The 21,523-nt window shown below is 44.8% G+C and overlaps 1 protein-coding gene across 1 annotated transcript; it reads right to left on the bottom strand.

Moving 5' to 3' along the window:
- Window positions 1-76: 76 nt before the first annotated feature.
- ndufs2 (NADH:ubiquinone oxidoreductase core subunit S2) lies at window positions 77-18,919 on the bottom strand. The gene is made up of 14 exons (XM_079257393.1): window positions 18,794-18,919; window positions 15,206-15,309; window positions 14,851-15,041; window positions 14,532-14,652; window positions 12,178-12,290; window positions 11,571-11,645; window positions 11,386-11,463; window positions 11,227-11,312; window positions 11,017-11,136; window positions 4,162-4,291; window positions 3,930-4,025; window positions 3,565-3,648; window positions 3,107-3,164; window positions 77-244 (listed from the first exon to the last, which is right to left on the bottom strand). The coding sequence occupies exons 1-14, from the start codon at window positions 18,898-18,900 to the stop codon at window positions 207-209; spliced, it is 1,401 nt and encodes a 466-aa protein (XP_079113519.1). The 5' UTR covers window positions 18,901-18,919; the 3' UTR covers window positions 77-206.
- Window positions 18,920-21,523: the final 2,604 nt, after the last annotated feature.

Raw genomic sequence — 21,523 nt, 5'->3', positions numbered from 1 at the left:
ACGGAGGCGCCAAGAGAAAAACACTCTAACCAACAACGTCACGCTGAAAACAGGAGCAGTCTCACTTCTCTCAGATTAAATATTTATTCTGTTTATTTGGGCATTGTACATCAACGATGAGGAAAACTACAGAGAGGAGAGGAAGAGCGCCCATCTTACAGACGTGTGACAGAGAAAGAAGCCTCTTCATCATCAGCAGCGTCACGTTAGCGGTCGACCTCACCAAACACGATGTCCTGAGTTCCTGTAAGGACATGAAGAAGGGCAGGAATGTTAAACTGCAACCGTGTTGGGACACGGCGTGACATGTAGACAGCAACGTCTTGAGACGGACATTTTATCATTTACAGGAAAACGAGCTGAACATGACGGCAGAAACACAACAGGCCTCAAACGGAGCATTTCAGAGAGGCAGAGCCTCTCAGACAGAAAGATGGACAGAACTCCACCAGTCTGAGACAAGATCCAGACAGATTCCTCCATCTACAGCGCATAATATCACCACCATCAGGAGGAATCTCTGTATGTCAGGGACAAGGCCAAAGGTCAAACTTAGACCATGTGATCTTCAGGCAGCACTGCTATAAAGCAGACATGATTCTCTGCATGTGTTCAGGAAGACGTTGACAAAGATCTCATCCAATCTGATCAGAGACTCCAGCTGACATGTTCACACACACGTAAACATTTAACATCACTGCAGCACTTCTAACACACGCAGCGTGTAACCTTTCAACGTTTTGATCAAATATGATGGAATATGTACATGAAAACCTCGTCGAGCCGTCTGACAATCAACACGATGAATAATCTGAAACTCGTTCAGAGTTTCCAACAGAACCAGAAATGTCCCGCTGCGCTGCCGTTCATTACATCCACGAACCCCCGCGGGGCTCAAGCGTGCACAGAAAGAACAAAACCCAGAAACAACAGAGTGGGTGCAGATTTTTCCACTCGAGTGGGCTGAAAATGTGTCATTGCAAGCCGTAACGCCGTTTCAGCCTCGTCTCTAACGTGTCCAGAGGAACGGCGGTCCGGCTGCCGAGCTGCGCTGCAGATTTACTCTCCTACAGAGAAAACACACTCCTGTTTCCTACGTTTTAGTCTTCACTTCATTATTCATGACGCATTTCTGCTCATAACTGCTGGACCGGACCAGACTGGACTGGACTGGACCGGACCGGACCGGACCGGACCGGACCGGACCGGACCGGACCAGACCAGACCAGACCAGATAGGACCAGACCGGACCACACTGGGCCGGATCAGACCGGACCAGACTGGACCGGACTGGACTGGACCAGACTGAACCGGACTGGACCAGACTGGACTGGATCAGACTGAACCGGACTGGACCAGACTGGACTGGACTGGACCGGACCGGACTGGACCAGACCAGATAGGACCAGACCGGACCACACTGGGCCGGCCCAGACCGGACCAGACTGAACCGGACTGGACCGGACTGGACTGGATCAGACTGAACCGGACTGGACCGGACCAGACCGGATCAGACTGGAGCAGACTGGACTGAACTGGACCAGACCGGACCAGATAGGACCAGACCGGACTGAACTGAACCAGACCGGACCAGACTTGACCAGAGTGGACCGGATCGGACTGGATCAGACCGGACCAGACTGGACCAGACTGGACTGAACTGGACTGAACTGGACCAGACCAGACCAGACTGGACCAGAGTGGACCGGATCGGACTGGATCAGACCGGACCAGACTGGACCAGACTGGACTGAACTGGACTGAACTGGACTGAACTGGACCAGACCGGACCAGATAGGACCAGACCAGACCAGACTGGACCAGAGTGGACCGGATCGGACTGGATCAGACCGGACCAGACTGGGCCGGACCAGACCGGATCAGACTGGATCAGACCGGTATCATCCGGACAGACCGGACCAGATGATACCAGACCGGAGGGAGGCGAAAGCGGGGGAAAAGAATGAAAAAGAAAAGAAAGAGAGAAAAAAAGGAGAACAGAACAAAAAGTAGAAAAAAGCTACAACAATTGCAACACACACACACACACACACACACACACACACACACACACACACACACACACACACACACACACACACACACACAATCAGACAAACCATTATGTTCTGCACCTTCACACAAACATCTGAAGCTTCACAGAAACACAGCAGAGGAGAAACCATAGATAACGATGCAGAAACCAGTCCGTGTCCGAGTGTGTGTGTGCGTACCAGTATGCATGTGTGTATGTGTGTGTGCTACATATTAGAGCTGGGGTGAGCCGAGTGATCAGGACCAAAAGGGTCCCAGGAAACCAGCAACACGTAGCCGAGGCCGCCCAGTACAAGGACCACACACACACCCAGAGGTCAAGCAGTCCAGAGACCGCAATGCCCCCCAGAGGGCCCCCAAAACTCCACAACCCCCGACCTCCCCCAGCCAAGCCCCAGAGAGGAGAGGGAGCATCCAGCTTGTTATCAGCCTGCATCTCTGATGGGATGGGGTTGCATTAGTGCCGATGGCGTGGGCAGCTTCCACATCTGGGAAGCTCCATCAATGCTGAAACATCTGCTCCCATCCAGACAACGTCTCTTTCAGGGAAGACCTTCCACCATGCTGGACCACATCCTGATGGTGGAACAGGAGAACTGGTCCAGCAGGACCACGCTGGACCACATCCTGATGGTGGAACAGGAGAACTGGTCCAGCAGGACCACGCTGGACCACATCCTGATGGTGGAACAGGAGAACCGGTCCAGCAGGACCACGCTGGACCACATCCTGATGGTGGAACAGGAGAACTGGTCTGCTGCAGTCCAGACCTTCCACCAGTACAAAACATCTGGAGCTTCATGGAAGCAGAAACCAGTAGAGCAGCTGGGATCCTCACTCCCCAGATGTTTACAGATGTTAGCAGAGGAGATGCTAACGATGCTAAACATCATCCTGAAACTGGTAAAATGGTAAAAAGCCAGTTTCATGATCTGATGCGTTGCTTCTCTTCTACTGGGAATAAAATACGACCTGATGAGATTCTGGTTTTACTTTCACACGGCGTCCCGTCGCTTTTGGAACTGGGTTTGTAAAAACATCATATTCTTACCTATGATGGCCACCACATCAGCCAACATGTGTCCCCGGGACATTTTATCCAAACCAGCCTGGAAGGCAGAAACAGAAGAAACATGTTAGCATCGACGACAACCAGCGACCTCCGCGCCTGCTGGACGAGCACATATTAGACTTCTGTTTCATTATTCATGAGGCTGTAGCCTAAAGTCAACATACGAGCTGCTCTAATAGCTTGTTTATGCAACGTTAAAGACATTTTTAGCCTTGCAAACCAAAATTCAAAGGACTGCTCCACAGCACTTCACGTAGCCACAAGCTACAGAGATGCAGAGGAAGGTGAGAGAGGAGTTTCAGAAATGTTCCACATTACTTAAGAAAATGGAGTTAATGAAGTAAACGTAGCCTGAAGGAAAAGCCGTTAAGCTTGCTGAATAATTGATACCCAGTGTGTTTAATATTTCAGTGTCTTGTGAAGTTTAAAGTGCGCACCAAGTGAGCAAATCCAGGAGCTTTGATCTTGCAGCGGTAAGGTCTGCTGGAGCCGTCTGAAACCAAGTAGACGCCAAACTCCCCCTGCAAGGCCACACAAAGGGACAAGACAGAGAAAATACACCATCAGCGGCATTACACACGTTACCATGGAAACGCTGATGCACACCAGGAATCTACACGTTTCTTTTTAATGGGGAACATGTGAAATGAAAAAAATGTTTATTATTAGAGAAATTTCACTGACAGGCAGTTCTATTAGCTGTAAACACAAACAGCTGATCAGCCAATCATCTGGCAGCAACTCACTGCCGTAGAACTAAGAATAAAAAGGTCTGTGAGTGTATACAGATGTATTTCCTCACCTTAGGAGCCTCTACAGCTGTGTACGTGGCCCCCGGGGGCACCTGGTAACCCTCTGTGTAGAGTTTGAAGTGGTGGATCAGAGACTCCATGGAAGTCTAACAGAGAGGAACAGATATGAGATCATGTCGTATAAAAAACTAAGTTTGTCACACTTTAAATACTCACATGTAGACATATTACACAGACAACGTTTTAAACGTCATCACATCAGGTCAGCTCTTCTCTGCTCACCTTCATCTCCGACCTCTTCGGTGGGGCCACTTTGGCGTCGTCCACCTTTATCTCCCCCTCCGGCATCTTGTTGAGCGCTTGATGCATGATTCTCAGGGACTGCCTCATCTCCTCCACTCTGCACAGATACCTGGAGAACGCACGCACACACACACACACACACACACACACACAGACACACACACACACACACGATGATGATGAATGCTGATCTAACAGATAACCAGAACGTATCAGAGCTTCATGACATGATGACAAGCCTTGGAAAGATCCCTGCCTTTGGTTTAGTTAAACTAACCCTGAACATGCTGGACCTGTTTCATAGTGCAGGTCCCAGAAGACATTAAGACAGAACCGAGATCTGTGTCACCTATTGTCAGGAGGTTCTCAGACCCTAAGAGATGGGTGGGACTTCCTGCAGATTTGTCCCAGACACTGGCTGGGAATCTCCTCCCCGATTCTAAACTGGTTTGATTCCCTTCAGAAAGACTGGAGCAGTGACATATTAACTATAGATCCTCTGAAACACAGATGGCGTGGAGCTCTCCTACGGGCCAATAAACATACAACGTCTACATGCCACACTAGTTCAGATCTCATCTAAATATCTGATCATAGTTATGCTGATGACACTCAGCTCTCTTACAGGGAGATTCTGCTCCTCTCTGAAGCTCAGTAAATCAGTGTTTTTCAGTTCCGGTCCCCAGGAGCCCTGGCCCCGCATGTTTTATAGCTCACCCTACTTTGAACACACTTATATGGAGTAAAGGGATTTTTCATCGGCTGCAAAGAACCTGAGGAAGTTCATGATTCTGGCTCAGGTGTTTTGGAGGAGGAACATGCAGGGCAGGGGGTCCTAAAGACCGGATTCACAAACACCGAGCTAAATACAGATAAATCCGAAATAATAGTTCTGGACATCTGAAGATGCGTGGCCAGCTCCGGTCAGTGATGGTGAAAACAATGAACAAATCCAGAAATCTTGGTGCTATTTTGGACTCTGAGCTGACATTTAGCAGCCACATTAAAAGCAGTCACCAAAGAAGACTTTTACCAAATGAAAAATATCTAGAATCAAAGCCCTGATGACCCAAATAATTTCAGAAAAACTTTTTAACTCTCTCGGGTTTTTAGTCGTCTGGATTACTGGCTAGTCCACCAACAGGCGGAACGCTGGCTAGTCCACCAACAGGCGGAACGCTGGCTTTTCCACCAACAGGCGGAACGCTGGCTTTTCCACCAACAGGCGGAACGCTGGCTAGTCCACCAACAGGCGGAACGCTGGCTAGTCCACCAACAGGCGGAACGCTGGCTAGTCCACCAACAGGCGGAACGCTGGCTAGTCCACCAACAGGCGGAACGCTGGCTTTTCCACCAACAGGCGGAACGCTGGCTTTTCCACCAACAGGCGGAACGCTGGCTAGTCCACCAACAGGCGGAACGCTGGCTAGTCCACCAACAGGCGGAACGCTGGCTAGTCCACCAACAGGCGGAACGCTGGCTTTTCCACCAACAGGCGGAACGCTGGCTTTTCCACCAACAGGCGGAACGCTGGCTAGTCCACCAACAGGCGGAACGCTGGCTTGTCCACCAACAGGCGGAACGCTGGCTAGTCCACCAACAGGCGGAACGCTGGCTTTTCCACCAACAGGCGGAACGCTGGCTTTTCCACCAACAGGCGGAACGCTGGCTAGTCCACCAACAGGCGGAACGCTGGCTTGTCCACCAACAGGCGGAACGCTGGCTTGTCCACCAACAGGCGGAACGCTGGCTTGTCCACCAACAGGCGGAACGCTGGCTTGTCCACCAACAGGCGGAACGCTGGCTTTTCCACCAACAGGCGGCACGCTGGCTAGTCCACCAACAGGCGGAACGCTGGCTAGTCCACCAACAGGCGGAACGCTGGCTTTTCCACCAACAGGCGGAACGCTGGCTTTTCCACCAACAGGCGGAACGCTGGCTTTTCCACCAACAGGCGGAACGCTGGCTTTTCCACCAACAGGCGGAACGCTGGCTTTTCCACCAACAGGCGGAACGCTGGCTTTTCCACCAACAGGCGGAACGCTGGCTTTTCCACCAACAGGCGGAACGCTGGCTAGTCCACCAACAGGCGGAACGCTGGCTAGTCCACCAACAGGCGGAACGCTGGCTAGTCCACCAACAGGCGGAACGCTGGCTAGTCCACCAACAGGCGGAACGCTGGCTAGTCCACCAACAGGCGGAACGCTGGCTAGTCCACCAACAGGCGGAACGCTGGCTTTTCCACCAACAGGCGGAACGCTGGCTAGTCCACCAACAGGCGGAACGCTGGCTAGTCCACCAACAGGCGGAACGCTGGCTTTTCCACCAACAGGCGGAACGCTGGCTTTTCCACCAACAGGCGGAACGCTGGCTTTTCCACCAACAGGCGGAACGCTGGCTTTTCCACCAACAGGCGGAACGCTGGCTAGTCCACCAACAGGCGGAACGCTGGCTAGTCCACCAACAGGCGGAACGCTGGCTAGTCCACCAACAGGCGGAACGCTGGCTAGTCCACCAACAGGCGGAACGCTGGCTTTTCCACCAACAGGCGGAACGCTGGCTTTTCCACCAACAGGCGGAACGCTGGCTTTTCCACCAACAGGCGGAACGCTGGCTTTTCCACCAACAGGCGGAACGCTGGCTTTTCCACCAACAGGCGGAACGCTGGCTAGTCCACCAACAGGCGGAACGCTGGCTTTTCCACCAACAGGCGGAACGCTGGCTTTTCCACCAACAGGCGGAACGCTGGCTTTTCCACCAACAGGCGGAACGCTGGCTAGTCCACCAACAGGCGGAACGCTGGCTAGTCCACCAACAGGCGGAACGCTGGCTAGTCCACCAACAGGCGGAACGCTGGCTAGTCCACCAACAGGCGGAACGCTGGCTAGTCCACCAACAGGCGGAACGCTGGCTAGTCCACCAACAGGCGGAACGCTGGCTAGTCCACCAACAGGCGGAACGCTGGCTAGTCCACCAACAGGCGGAACGCTGGCTTTTCCACCAACAGGCGGAACGCTGGCTAGTCCACCAACAGGCGGAACGCTGGCTTTTCCACCAACAGGCGGAACGCTGGCTTTTCCACCAACAGGCGGAACGCTGGCTTTTCCACCAACAGGCGGAACGCTGGCTAGTCCACCAACAGGCGGAACGCTGGCTAGTCCACCAACAGGCGGAACGCTGGCTTTTCCACCAACAGGCGGAACGCTGGCTTTTCCACCAACAGGCGGAACGCTGGCTTTTCCACCAACAGGCGGAACGCTGGCTTTTCCACCAACAGGCGGAACGCTGGCTTTTCCACCAACAGGCGGAACGCTGGCTTTTCCACCAACAGGCGGAACGCTGGCTTTTCCACCAACAGGCGGAACGCTGGCTTTTCCACCAACAGGCGGAACGCTGGCTTTTCCACCAACAGGCGGAACGCTGGCTAGTCCACCAACAGGCGGAACGCTGGCTTTTCCACCAACAGGCGGAACGCTGGCTTTTCCACCAACAGGCGGAACGCTGGCTAGTCCACCAACAGGCGGAACGCTGGCTTTTCCACCAACAGGCGGAACGCTGGCTTTTCCACCAACAGGCGGAACGCTGGCTAGTCCACCAACAGGCGGAACGCTGGCTTTTCCACCAACAGGCGGAACGCTGGCTTTTCCACCAACAGGCGGAACGCTGGCTTTTCCACCAACAGGCGGAACGCTGGCTTTTCCACCAACAGGCGGAACGCTGGCTTTTCCACCAACAGGCGGAACGCTGGCTTTTCCACCAACAGGCGGAACGCTGGCTAGTCCACCAACAGGCGGAACGCTGGCTAGTCCACCAACAGGCGGAACGCTGGCTAGTCCACCAACAGGCGGAACGCTGGCTTTTCCACCAACAGGCGGAACGCTGGCTTTTCCACCAACAGGCGGAACGCTGGCTTTTCCACCAACAGGCGGAACGCTGGCTTTTCCACCAACAGGCGGAACGCTGGCTTTTCCACCAACAGGCGGAACGCTGGCTTTTCCACCAACAGGCGGAACGCTGGCTTTTCCACCAACAGGCGGAACGCTGGCTTTTCCACCAACAGGCGGAACGCTGGCTTTTCCACCAACAGGCGGAACGCTGGCTAGTCCACCAACAGGCGGAACGCTGGCTAGTCCACCAACAGGCGGAACGCTGGCTAGTCCACCAACAGGCGGAACGCTGGCTAGTCCACCAACAGGCGGAACGCTGGCTTTTCCACCAACAGGCGGAACGCTGGCTTTTCCACCAACAGGCGGAACGCTGGCTTTTCCACCAACAGGCGGAACGCTGGCTTTTCCACCCACAGGCGGAACGCTGGCTTTTCCACCCACAGGCGGAACGCTGGCTTTTCCACCCACAGGCGGAACGCTGGCTTTTCCACCCACAGGCGGAACGCTGGCTTTTCCACCCACAGGCGGAACGCTGGCTTTTCCACCCACAGGCGGAACGCTGGCTAGTCCACCCACAGGCGGAACGCTGGCTAGTCCACCCACAGGCGGAACGCTGGCTAGTCCACCCACAGGCGGAACGCTGGCTTTTCCACCAACAGGCGGAACGCTGGCTTTTCCACCAACAGGCGGAACGCTGGCTTTTCCACCAACAGGCGGAACGCTGGCTTTTCCACCAACAGGCGGAACGCTGGCTTTTCCACCAACAGGCGGAACGCTGGCTTTTCCACCAACAGGCGGAACGCTGGCTTTTCCACCAACAGGCGGAACGCTGGCTTTTCCACCAACAGGCGGAACGCTGGCTTTTCCACCAACAGGCGGAACGCTGGCTTTTCCACCAACAGGCGGAACGCTGGCTTTTCCACCAACAGGCGGAACGCTGGCTTTTCCACCAACAGGCGGAACGCTGGCTTTTCCACCAACAGGCGGAACGCTGGCTTTTCCACCAACAGGCGGAACGCTGGCTTTTCCACCAACAGGCGGAACGCTGGCTTTTCCACCAACAGGCGGAACGGTGGCTTTTCCACCAACAGGCAGAACGGTGGCTTTTCCTAAAAGAGTAATCTCTTGTAAAAGAGATTTTCTAATAACGGTTACTACTAAAATGTCGCTGCTGATGAGGAAAGCTCTGAATGGTTGGCTTGGTTTTCCATCCTCAGGTTTAATACAAAAAAAAATCTGGGTTAAGTTTCTATGCTCCTTTCATCTGTAAAAAACTACTTGAAGGTCTGTTTACATATTTTCCTGTCAGTTTGGGTTTCTTTATGTATGAAATCTGCTTTATGGACACAATTGCCTTGACTTGTTGTATTAACTACCCCAAAACAGCAATAAAATCATTCATTTTTTCCCTTTTTATTCACTTAAACAATTTCAGACCCCAAAACTACCGAAGTAAGGATAGGCAGCAGCTTCGCCTTTGTGTTTTGGCTCAGCTGCGTCTTCACAACGACGGACCGGCGAATAGAGCTACGGTTAGACGCCGCACCGATCCATCCGTCGATCTCACATTCCATCTTTCCTCACTTGGAAACAAGACCCCAAGATACCTGAACTCCTCTGCATGGGGGCTTGGAATTACATCATCTTTTACTATGAAAATGAAACAAGGACAGTATTTTCTCCATATAAAAATGGGGTTTTGGTGGTGATTTGACTTTTTATCCCATCAATTATAAACAGCAAATCTGATATGATTGCACTAGTATTATTTATGTAGTGTCAGACCCTCCCTCTGGGGACCTTCGTGGCAGGAAAGGCCTACTGACGTCTATTATAAGTACACATTTTAATCTCAGAGTCATTTCAGATTAACAACACTGAGATTCAACCAACTGGAACAACTAGAATAATCAGTTTTCCACTGAAGGCAGTTGCAGGAAATTCCTGCATCTTCACCAGTTATACTATGGAGCTGTAGGACCGCTAAGGGGATTAAAAGTGATGTGACCGTGTGTGAGGGTGGAATAATTTCTGATTATTACATTATTAATTAACTGTTGATTAACTGGTGCATCCAGGTATTCTAAATATAAAAATAAACAATGTTAAATTTTTTTAATAAAAAATATATAAATGATCTTAAACTAAAACTGTCAAAAATAACTGCAGTGCTTCATAAAATAGAGCTTTGTATATTGTATACAAGGCTTTGTTCATTCTTTATGTGATATATTGTCTTGAAGTATTAAGAAGTACACAACCAGTATATATCCTGTGGAAAAGAGCCAGTAGGATCATTAATGGACGTAATTACTGAGAGTCAACAAATCCATTTTACCTGCAACATAAACTGTTGAAACATCAGGAAATATTTGACTGTAATATTTTACCTGTATTGTTTAAAGCAAAGCAAAATCAGCTGTCATAAAATATTCAGAAAAGATTTTAAAAAAGAAAAAGTCACGACTCTTTTAAAAATGTGGGAGTTTTCAGGAAACCGTACTTCAGGACGTCATGAAAGGAGCGATGTGTTTTTGTCATGATTTGGACCAAGAAGTGAAAGAATTACCATAAAAACTTGGTTTAAAAGGAGAATTAAAGAAGTTTTATAAGACAGATATTGTGAATAGTGACATTTCTGACTCTACAGAATCTAATGGGTTAAAATGAATAAATGTTTCGTTTTGAGGTCTGAAGTTGTTCAACTGATTTATTATAAAACATAGTTATGATGATGATGATAATAATAATGTAACTTGACTTTATGGTACTCATATGTACATGATACAACTGATCACCAATATTTAAAACCGTATCAATGGGGGGGATGAGCAACAAAGGGAAAACCGTTGAGCTTCAAGACTTGTCATAATAATGTGAGGGACGGGAAGTCTCTATCCAGTACATCCGTCTTTCTGAGCAGCTAATGGCTGGACGTGTTCGTCACCTGTCGTAGCAGTCGCCGTTGCTTCCAATCGGAACGTCAAACTCCACCTCGTCATACTTGTCGTAGGGCTGGGACTTCCTCAGGTCCCATTTAATTCCCGAGCCTCGCAGCATCACGCCACTGGTAAAAGGTTCACAGCAGAGACTCGTTTAAAATCGATTCAACTTCATTTCTGATCATTCGTTCCGTTTTTCTGATGGCAGGATGTACCTGAAGCCGTAGTTGAGGGCCTCCTCGACAGTGACAATGCCGACGTCCACAGTACGATTCTTCCAAATGCGATTACTGCTGAGCATCTGCGTGAAACGCCACATTTAGCAAATCACATTTACCCCCAAGGTTTCAGCGGCCATGTCTGGAGTCACGTACCTCTTCCACTTCATCGATTCGCAAAGAGAAATTCTTGCACCACTCGTAGATGTCGTCCATCAGACCAAGAGGCATGTCCTGCAACAGGCAGGAGACTTTTTTCACATTTTGACATTTAAGAAAAAAACGAATAATTTCCACATAAATAATACAGACTTTCCCACCAACAGGACCAAGTGTCCTACCTGATGAACTCCACCGGGCCGGACGTATGCTGCGTGCATCCGGGCTCCCGACACGCGCTCATAAAACTCAAACATCTGGAAAATCCCCGACAGAAAATAACAGCAATGACAGCTTCTCAGATTATTTAACCGTCCCAACTTCCTCGGTGTGTGTTTTTAGGGTTTTTGTTTGATAATTTCACTGGAAGTTCAGGCTTTTTATTCATATTCATTAGTTATCAAAGTAACTGTCAGGAAAAACTTGACCTTTAATCATTACGTCATATTTAAAGGTTAAAAGCAAACTTTATCTCCTTTTTACACAAGAAAACAATCCTGAGAACAAGCAGGAGGCGTTGATGAAGTAACATTTAAACCAGGGGTGTCTTGCAGGTTCCCAATGTTTCACTGATCCAACACACCTGACTCACACTGAATGGATCCAGCAGCCTATGAGGTTCTGCACGACGACTGAGTAGTTTGAGTCAGGTGTGTTGGAGGAGGGATGTTGTTGTTTATTCTTCCCGCTGAGCCACATGTGACCCTCCGTTTATAAAGTAAGGCTGTTACTGTTCCAGTCGGGTTGCCTCAGAGCTGGACGAAGACAAACTTTCCCACATGAACAAACCTTCTCTCTCTCCTCGAACATCCAAAAGAAGGGCGTCATGGCTCCAATGTCCAGGGCGTGCGTGGTGACGGCCATGATGTGGTTCAGGATGCGCGTCATCTCTCCATACAGAACTACAAACAGAACACAACACGCCACGTCAAATCTGGACGCGTTTTTAGAAACAGCATCGTATTTTAATAAGAAGAATTTGGAGATGATTAGATTTACAGTGCTTTTCAAGGCGCCCAAAGCGCTTTAAACTGGACCCATTATTCCTCCACTTGGCGATGGGGAGCTAAACGTGCACCGCAGCTGTCCTGGGACACGCCGGCGCCAACATGGCAGCCAATCTGCACCAACCGCCACTGAAACACTCACACACCAGCGGCGCCGAGGCAGCAGGCCAAGCGTCTCGCCACGGACACAATATAATTACTCATATTTTCTCAATTTTTGTAACAGTACTTGTATATAAAAATATATTTAATACATTAAATATGAATAAAATTTACATAAAATATTTATTTTATTCAGTCAATGAAAGACAAAAAATGCTAAAGCAAATAAATGTTTTTAATGTTCAGTAAACATAAAAACAAGACCAGTGGCATGCTGGGAAATTTCCACTGCTGAGCTGCAGCCACAGAAGGAAGCCAGCTGTGTGTGTGTGTGTGTGTGTGTGTGTGTGTGTGTGTGTGTGCGTGCGTGTGTGTGTGTTTCTCAATTCAGAGTCTGCACACTTCCAAGTGCGCAGACTGTGCAGACAATAGGGGGGGGGAAATAAAATTTCTTGTTAAAAAAAAAATATTTTTTTCAATCTCATTTTTATTGGTTTTATTGATCTTTTTACTTGTCTTCTTGGCATTATAGCAACAGAATGATTGTATGGCTGTGGTGTTGTTTTCTCCCAACTGAAATCAAGAAAAATTACTAGCAAAAAGTTAAATTGTTTTTGTTTTTTAATAAACAAAAATCAGCAATATAAAAGAATTTTGAGAATTGCAATTTAAATCGAATCGGCACTCAAAAAATCGGAATCGAATCAGGACAAAAGCATATCATCACAGCCCTAGTAGACAATGAAGTGTTCTACATGGTCTGCACACACCGAAGTGCGCTTACTGCCAGTAAAATGAGACGGCCTCTCTAGTGGACGAGAATTACCCATAGTGCACCAGTCCTCCGTTGCCTGGCAACTACATATGCTAAGTTTATCTAATTACTGATCCCATTCTTCCACAAAAAGACACAAAAATATTTTTTAATGACAGAAAATGGTGCCAGTATTTAAACTTTGGTTTATTTTCATTTTCCTTTGTGTGTAAATGACCAACAGGAGGCGGTTTAGACGAGCTCTCCTCTGGCTGACAGCTCATCCTGTCAAGCTGACGTTCAGTGGAAAATAATCCTTGTTAGACACATTTACAGTCGTCCTCATATGTATTCATACCCTCCCATTAAAGAAGGAGAAAACAGCTGCCTGGGAAATAAGATGAAATTGACAACAGTAATAATAAATAAAAGTGTTATGAAAACCATGACAATATTTTTTTAAAAGCAAACCAATATGATAAAATAACATATGTTACATCACTCAAACTAATATATATATATATATATATATATATATATATATATATATATATATATATATTATTTTTATTTATTTTATTTTTTTTTTATCTTTTGTGTCCACTCCAGTCAGGTGTTTTCTGTTCCTCTCAGTCAGACTTCTGCACCCATTGACAGGTATTTTGTCCCACTGTTCAACAGAAAAATGCTCTAATTTGTCCAGGACCGATTTGTTTGTTTTTTCTTTAACTCGATTAAATGACAAAACAGTGTCTTATATCACTGGATTATAATTTAGCATATTTTTAATTATTGTTCCGTATTCCAGTCTCCAGTTGTCTGAGTGACTGTAATAAATTCAGCCTTTTCTTTAATGAAAGGGGACAAAGACATCTGAGGACGACTGGAGTGAAATTCATCTGTGGTTATTGGACACAATGTCCTCCCAGCTTGTCTGCTGGGACAAATGTGTGTGTTTATACATAAAAATAAATAAATAAACGGTCTGGTCAGTGTGGTACCTACACCAGCGCTTTGCTGCTCATTCTTTTCTATCAGGAGAGCAATGAATTCAGGGACAGGAGAGGGCGCTCAGGATACATCTCCTGTATCCTTCGTTTTAAATTAATCTGGAGCCAAACGAAGTGTGGACTGGGAGGGTGGACTTGAAGGAGCCTCTGAATTGGGACAGCACTTGGCGCGCCACGATGACGCATGCAGCTGACGAATTCATACTTGGAAGTGTGCAGAACCTGAATTGAGAAACACCCTGTGTGTGTGTATGTGTGTGTGAGCAGCACCTCTGATCCACTGTGCACGGGGCGGAGCCTGGATGTTCAGCAGCTTCTCCACAGCCAGAGAGTACGCCTGCTCGTTGCACATCATGGAAATGTAGTCCAGACGGTCGAAGTAGGGCAGAGCCTGAAACACAAAGAGGAACTCTCAGGAATTAGGCAACTCATGACAGAATCATCTGCTTTTTTTTGGCATTTCCCAACAAGAGGCTGACGTTTGGCGCTCTTGCAACATCTACGTGTCCAGGTCAACCAGCTCTGCGTCATCGCTAGCGAGCCCATGAACAGCAAAAATCTGCCAAAGCTGCTGCGTTTGGCTCCGTACCTGCAGGTAGGTCTTGTACTCGATTAACTTTTCAGTGCCGCGATGAAGCAGGCCGATGTGGGGGTCGCACTTCTTGACAGACTCTCCGCTGAGCTCCATCACCAGACGCAGCACGCCGTGAGCTGCAGGATGCTGCGGTCCGAAGTTAATGGTCAAGTTGGAAACGTCCTTCACTGCAGGAGGATCTTTGTCTGAAACATGAAGAAACAACGGCGAAAAAAGAAGGAAAAGAAGGTTTTATTCCAGAAGAAGGTGCAGAAAACAGCAGCTTTGTATTTCTATGTTCAGGCATTAAAAGACAGACATGAATAAAAAATAAACTGGTTCATAAGCAGTGCAGGGAGTTTGTGCTCACCGTTCCACGGTGGAGGTGTCCATTTCTCATTAACAGCACTCGGGTACATCACAACTCCAGCATACTGCTCCGTCCACTCCACATCTGGCTGCCATTGCTTCTGCCTGTAAGAGCAACAAACATGCAGGTAGTGTGAGCAGGAAGGAGCTGATGCTGGCCTTCCAGTCTACACATCTTCCCTGAGATGCCAGACTGTTAACCTGCTGATCCAGGGGAAAGTTAGGCGACACTTCTCTGGCTTCCTGCATGATAAGAGGCTTTAATCTAAACGTCTGGGTGATGAAGGCTGAAGAGGCTCGTGGTTTAAGCGACAGCTGACAGCCAGTCTCATGGCGGATTATCACATCCAGCTAATGATAATTGCAGCTCATTGCTGAAAACGACTTTTCACTAAGATTTGTGCCACATTTTTCAGATTCACATGTAAATTCCCCAGAAAGTATAGCTGGATGGAACTGGGTCACGGTGAAAACCAGTTTTTACTTTCCTCTTGTTTTATTCCACAAACACCAGTTGGAACGACGTGCAGCGGGAAAGTGTTTCAGGGGACGTTTTTCAGCGCTGAACAGAGCAGCTGTGTGACTAGAGACGCTGAGCGGTGAACGTTCAGGAAGACGTCAGACGTGATTCGTTGTCTGGAGACAGTTTCGCTTTAAAAGTTCAGACGTGAAGCAAACTGCTCGTTACTGCTAACGCTGTTCAGATGGTAACAGGATGCAGCAACACAGATACACAACAGGTCCTTTCCTGCTCAAACGCAGGTGGAAACAGTCGCAAAAAGCTCCGCATCCTCCACATCCTCAGGAAAAAGACAGACCGTCCAATCAGAAGCGTTTGCTAAACGAACTGACTGCAACAGAAACGAAGCGGGACAACAAGTTTCTAATTAGTCCTGTGGAGAAGATTCAGAGAAACCATCATGATACGGATGACGTTGAAGTCTGAGGAGCAGATTTCATCGAGAATGCTTTAATTCTTTGTCTTAGTAGTAAAAACTGAAGAGTTATTTATCGTATTTAAAGCACAGATCCTCATTTCTGCGCTGCACATGACCATCAGGACGTTTCAGTGTTTTTATCTCAGCGTTTCAGTCGTTTACAAGCGATGAGGTTAGAAAACGGGATTTTACAGCTGGGTGTCGCCGTCACATGACGTTTAGATAAATATCGCAGGAATTACGACTGCAGGAAGGATTTGTACCGCTGTGGATGCTGTGGATGATGCAGGTTTGTAACGTGAATCAGGCGCCGTCGAGCAGGAAAATTAATCACAAATTAATAATTACACCATTTCAAATGCAAATTTTAATGGAAAAATGATTCAGTCGTAATTTTTAGTCAATCTACAGAAAGGGTGGGAAAATCTAATGGAAAAATCGAATATCGGGATTTTTTGCTTCACAATTTTAAAATAGATTTTTGTGAAAAAAAAATCTTTTTTAAAATAAATAAAAATAATCCATTATAAATTTTTTGTCATTTTTTATTATTTTTATTGATCTTTTTATTTGTCTTCTTGGGCATCGTAGCAGCAGAATGATGGTCTGGCTTATTGTGTTGTTTATTTTCCTCATTAAAATCCTGTAAAATGACAAACAAAATAAATTTTGTACATTTTTTTTTTGTTTTAATCTACAAAAATCAGCAATGTTGAAGAATTGTAAAAATTGTAATTTAAATTGAATCGGCACCCCAAAAATTGGAATTGAACCGAATCGGGACAAAACCATATTGTCACATTCCGAATCAACTGCACGAGTTGCTCTACCGAACCCGGCGAGATGCGGGTTTCATCGGGACACATGATCTCAACATCGCCCTTCACAGATGGTTTTTCACGCAGAAGATGTTAAGTTGCAGTTGGTGGGTCTGTCTGGTGAAATATGGTGTCCCACGAGGGTCAGTTTCAGGACTACTTTTAGTTTTTACAAGCCTCCTCTTGAGCATACTCTCCAAAGATGTGTTTCTATTGACTTCTCCGCTGATGACAGGGTTGGATTTACCGATTAGAGCCTCTGATCCTGGCATGTCGACCAGGCTGCCTTCAAAATGTTAAAAAACTGGATGGGAAAGCAAAACTGAGATTGTTGTAAATTATCTGCATCTCATGACAAAACACATATGACTCCTGCCATCTGCTGGTTTCCTGCAGAAACTTCCAAAGAATCCCAGCGTTGGTTTGGTTTTAGTCTGAACTGGTCTTATCTGAACTTTTGTTTTTATTCACTGACTGAATTCCATCTATAGTTGTTCTACAAGATTTACTTGAAAACTAGAAAAGATAAAGACACTAGATGCAGAAAATGCTGAATAAATTAAGTTTATTATATCAGGACTGGTTTAAAATCTTTTCCATGTAGAGATAATTTCATTTAGAGGGGAACTTGTTTATTTTAATCAATAAAACTTGCATTGAATGCTATTTCAAAATGACCGCCTAAATCAAATAATAATTTGTTATTTAATATGTGATTCCAATATGTTGTCCAGTTTGTACATGAAACTGTTGAGTTACAAAAATGATGATTGTGTGTGAAATGCTACAACATGAAATATGATCAATAAGAATCATAATAATAAGTCCCTTCATACATTACCTGAATGTTTTAAGTTTTAGTTTTTTTCCTCCAATGTTTTTCTCTGCTGTGTAAAATCTTTTAGGTTGAATGTCTGTTTGAAAAGTACATTAGAAATAAAACTGAAGCGGCTTAAATGTTGCATTATGACACATAAATAAGACCTAAAAACCATAACAAACCTTGTGTAAAACGTCACCTTGACTTTTTGACATAACTATTTATTTAGAAGAGTAATCTCATTAATGAATGAACTAAAGCGTCCTCCCCAATGTAAATCTGTCTTTTGTGATGGCAGGATTTTAGATAATGATAGTTTTACTCTGATAAAAATGTAAACAGTGAAACCAGATCAGACCTACAGAAGCTAAAATGAACTTCAAACCAACTTCAACATCATCAACAGATGCCAACTTCACAACAAAAAAACTCGGATAAAAACTCGAATAAATTAATCTTTTTTATATAGTTGAATACCTGGTTCACAGACATGCTCTCTGTGCAAAGTGACAGCAATAAACTGCAGCAGGAGAAAATCAAATTTCTGATCAAAATTTCTAATTTAAAATCTCATTTTTAACTATTATCTGTGTGTACATATATATATATATATATATATATATATATATATATATATATATATATATATATATATATATATATTATTTTTTATCTATTTTTTTAACAAACTGCAGCAGGAGAAAATCCCATTTCTGATTAAATTTTCTAATTCAAAATCAAATTTTTAACTATTATCTATTTATTTATATATTATATACATAAGATATATATTGTATATATTTTTTAACATATTTTTATCTATTTTTAGCATAACCTGCAGCAGGAGATTTGTCGAGTTTAAATGAAAAAATGTTAAAATGTTAAATTTCCCCCCAGTTGTTATGCAGCATCCTGTTAGCATTAGCATGTAGCCACGCAGAAGCGCTCAGACTGAAAGCGCAAACAGAGTAAAGCTCAAACCGAGTGTCATCTTCAGGGTTTGCTTCGCCTACCTGTCCTGCAGGAGTGTGCTGCCAGGATTCAACACTTTACTGCCTAAAATGAATTTATTTGAAGGACGTCCTAGCCTGCTGAGCGACCTCAGCATTGTCGCCGCCATCTTGGCTGTTAGACAACCTCCGACCAATCACGTGACGAGTTTCTTCTTCTTCTTGGCTTTTAGAAGAGCAGTGCAACACTATGCTGCCACCTCTTGGCTGAAACCAAACATCTTTAAATCGCATAAAAAATATTCATTTATTTATAAACCTAGTAATTTTTTATGGGCACAAAGCACACGTTAATCTCAGCTGCTCCCACAAATGTACTTTTCATTAAAGAGCTCCATTTAACAAGGAAATAAACCATCTTTCCAATGCATTTATTTCTAAGAAGCATAGCCAGGAGCGCCACCAGGAATTTTTGGCCCGATGAACGACAATGGCATGGACCCCACCACTTGACAGCAAATTTTTTATTTTTGTTTTCGCTTCAATTGCTTCAAGCTGATAAAAAAAAAAAAAAAAGAAAAAAAAGATAGCTTTTCATTGGAATAATAAAGATCTAGGGCGGTTCTTAACCTTTTATGGGCAAAGTGACTATTTTTTTTATCACTTCATTTCCTTTCATATTCAGCATGAAACTTTTTGTTTGTTGTTTGTTTTTTGTTAACGTAACAATAGAATGGTGGTCTCGGTTCATACCCGAAGGAATTTTTAGGTTAAAATGTCTCATTTGAAGGTATTTCTTTGAGTGCCCTATAAAGGGTTAAATCACAGTGCATACATCTAACTAGGTTATTTTGATATAAATGGTTTATCAGTTTTATATTATTTATATTAGAAAAACCTTTGAAAAAAGTATTTATTATTTTTAATGAAGGTTGAATAATTTATCTTATATAGTTTGTACATCTTTTTGGGCCCCTATAAGTTTACAATAGATTGGTTTAATAAATAAAACCTAAGCTAATACATATTGTAATTATCAATCAAATTAATTACAGGCTTTGAATTATTCCTAATTAATCACATTTTTATCACATAATAGATATATTTGTCCCAAAAATCAAAAGTTTTCTTCATTTAAATGGATTTTGATGGTTGAGTAAACCAAATTATATCAATATTGTAAACTCAGGGTCTACAAATGTATGGAAAACACATTTTAATAAATTTATGTTCAATACAGTGGGGAAAAAATATAAAACATCTCTGGCCAAAACTGAACAGACCTCAAATTAAATAAACACTTGTTTCTCATTCATAAAATATACAACAAACCATTCATATAAGAAACCATTTCCTTTTTCTCTTTTGATATTTAAACTGAACCAAACATAAAGCCTGTCCATCCATACATTTATTTTCTTAGTCCAGAGGTGTCCAAAGTCGGTCCTCCAGGGTCCTGCAGGTTTTCTATGTATCCCTGCTCCAACACACCAGACTCACACTTATCCGTCTCTGAGCAGAACATCATAGGCTGTTGGATCTATATAATGTGAGCCAGGTGTGTTGGAGCAGGAATATATTAAAAAACCTGCAGGACATCGGCCCTTGAGGACCGACTTTGGACCTCCCTGGCTTTGTCCATGCATTGGGTGAGAGGCAGGTACACCTGGACAGGTGTCCGGTCCATGTAAAGACCATGTAAAGCAGATTATATCTTTATATGTAATAAACAATCATCCAGTTTTTTTTTCCTCACTCTGCTGTAGTTATACTGTATACTACACAGTTTCCATTAAACAGCACTGAATTCTGTTTTTAGTCATATTTTACACACCATCCCAACTTTTTGGGGTTGTATCGTTTTTCCAATAAGCTCTTCATGCTTGAATTTATTTACAATAAAAAGAATAAAGGGAGAAAAAATGAGGGAACTGGAACTAAAGTAGGTCAGATTTAATATTAAATAAATTAAAAACAATCAATAAATATAGATTAATAATGAATAATTGATATAGATGAGAACCTTAGAGAGTCAGCTTCACGTTTCAAAATAAGGTTCTGTTTTCCAACTTCAAAATAAACAAGCTGTCATGTAGAAACTAACAGCACACAGATAAAAATAAAGAAATAAAATGGAATGACGAGATAAAAAAAAAAGAAAGAAAAAAAAGCGGGGTAAAAATGTGTGAGATCAGACCAGGAAGCACTTCATCTCCTAAAACATACGTCTAAATGAAGTAGACAAACTCAGCGTCTTATAAAAAACAGTGCTTTATTTATGACATACTGTGGAAAAATAATTACATACCATTTTTAAAAAATATTGACGATAATGAAATAAAAAAAATGAGTTTGATAATGTTCGTTGTACATCTTATGAACAGTTTTCTCTGCTACGAACAGTACGATAAGATAAACATTGGATTTTTCTTCTAAATTCAAAGACACAATAATACAGGATACCAGAGGTATAAAAGTACTGGAACAGGAGTGTGAGAGAAATGATACGGACATGTACTGAAACACACAGACATGACTGCACACGCATTGCATACGTGTCCACGCATTCAGTCACTCACACTCCTACACAAACACACTGTACAAACCGATGCACACCCCTTATCTCTCTCTCTCTCTCACACACACACACACACACACACACACACACTACGACATGTCAATACTGTGTACAAGCCTTCGTTAAACCTCTCCGTACACATTTTCCTCTGGCCGCTTTTTGGCAGACAGACACTGAGGAATGACTGAAAAATGGAAATGACATGTTCCTCTATA

Source organism: Telmatherina bonti (genome assembly GCF_933228915.1).
Source record: "Telmatherina bonti genome assembly, chromosome: 18".
Taxonomy (NCBI): Eukaryota; Metazoa; Chordata; class Actinopteri; order Atheriniformes; family Telmatherinidae; genus Telmatherina; species Telmatherina bonti.
This window is presented reverse-complemented; position numbering and strand designations above follow the sequence as displayed.

What these genes read in the sequence shown, in the direction of transcription:
- ndufs2 (XM_079257393.1), bottom strand. Translation starts at nt 18,900, where the DNA reads ATGGCGGCGACAATGCTGAGGTCGCTCAGCAGGCTAGGACGTCCTTCA. An exon ending in AGCACACTCCTGCAGGACAG is followed by an intron (nt 15,310 to 18,793) that starts GTAGGCGAAGCA and finishes TTGCTCTTACAG; the next exon opens with GCAGAAGCAATGGCAGCCAG. An exon ending in GCCCTCAACTACGGCTTCAG is followed by an intron (nt 11,137 to 11,226) that starts GTACATCCTGCC and finishes ACCTTTTACCAG; the next exon opens with TGGCGTGATGCTGCGAGGCT.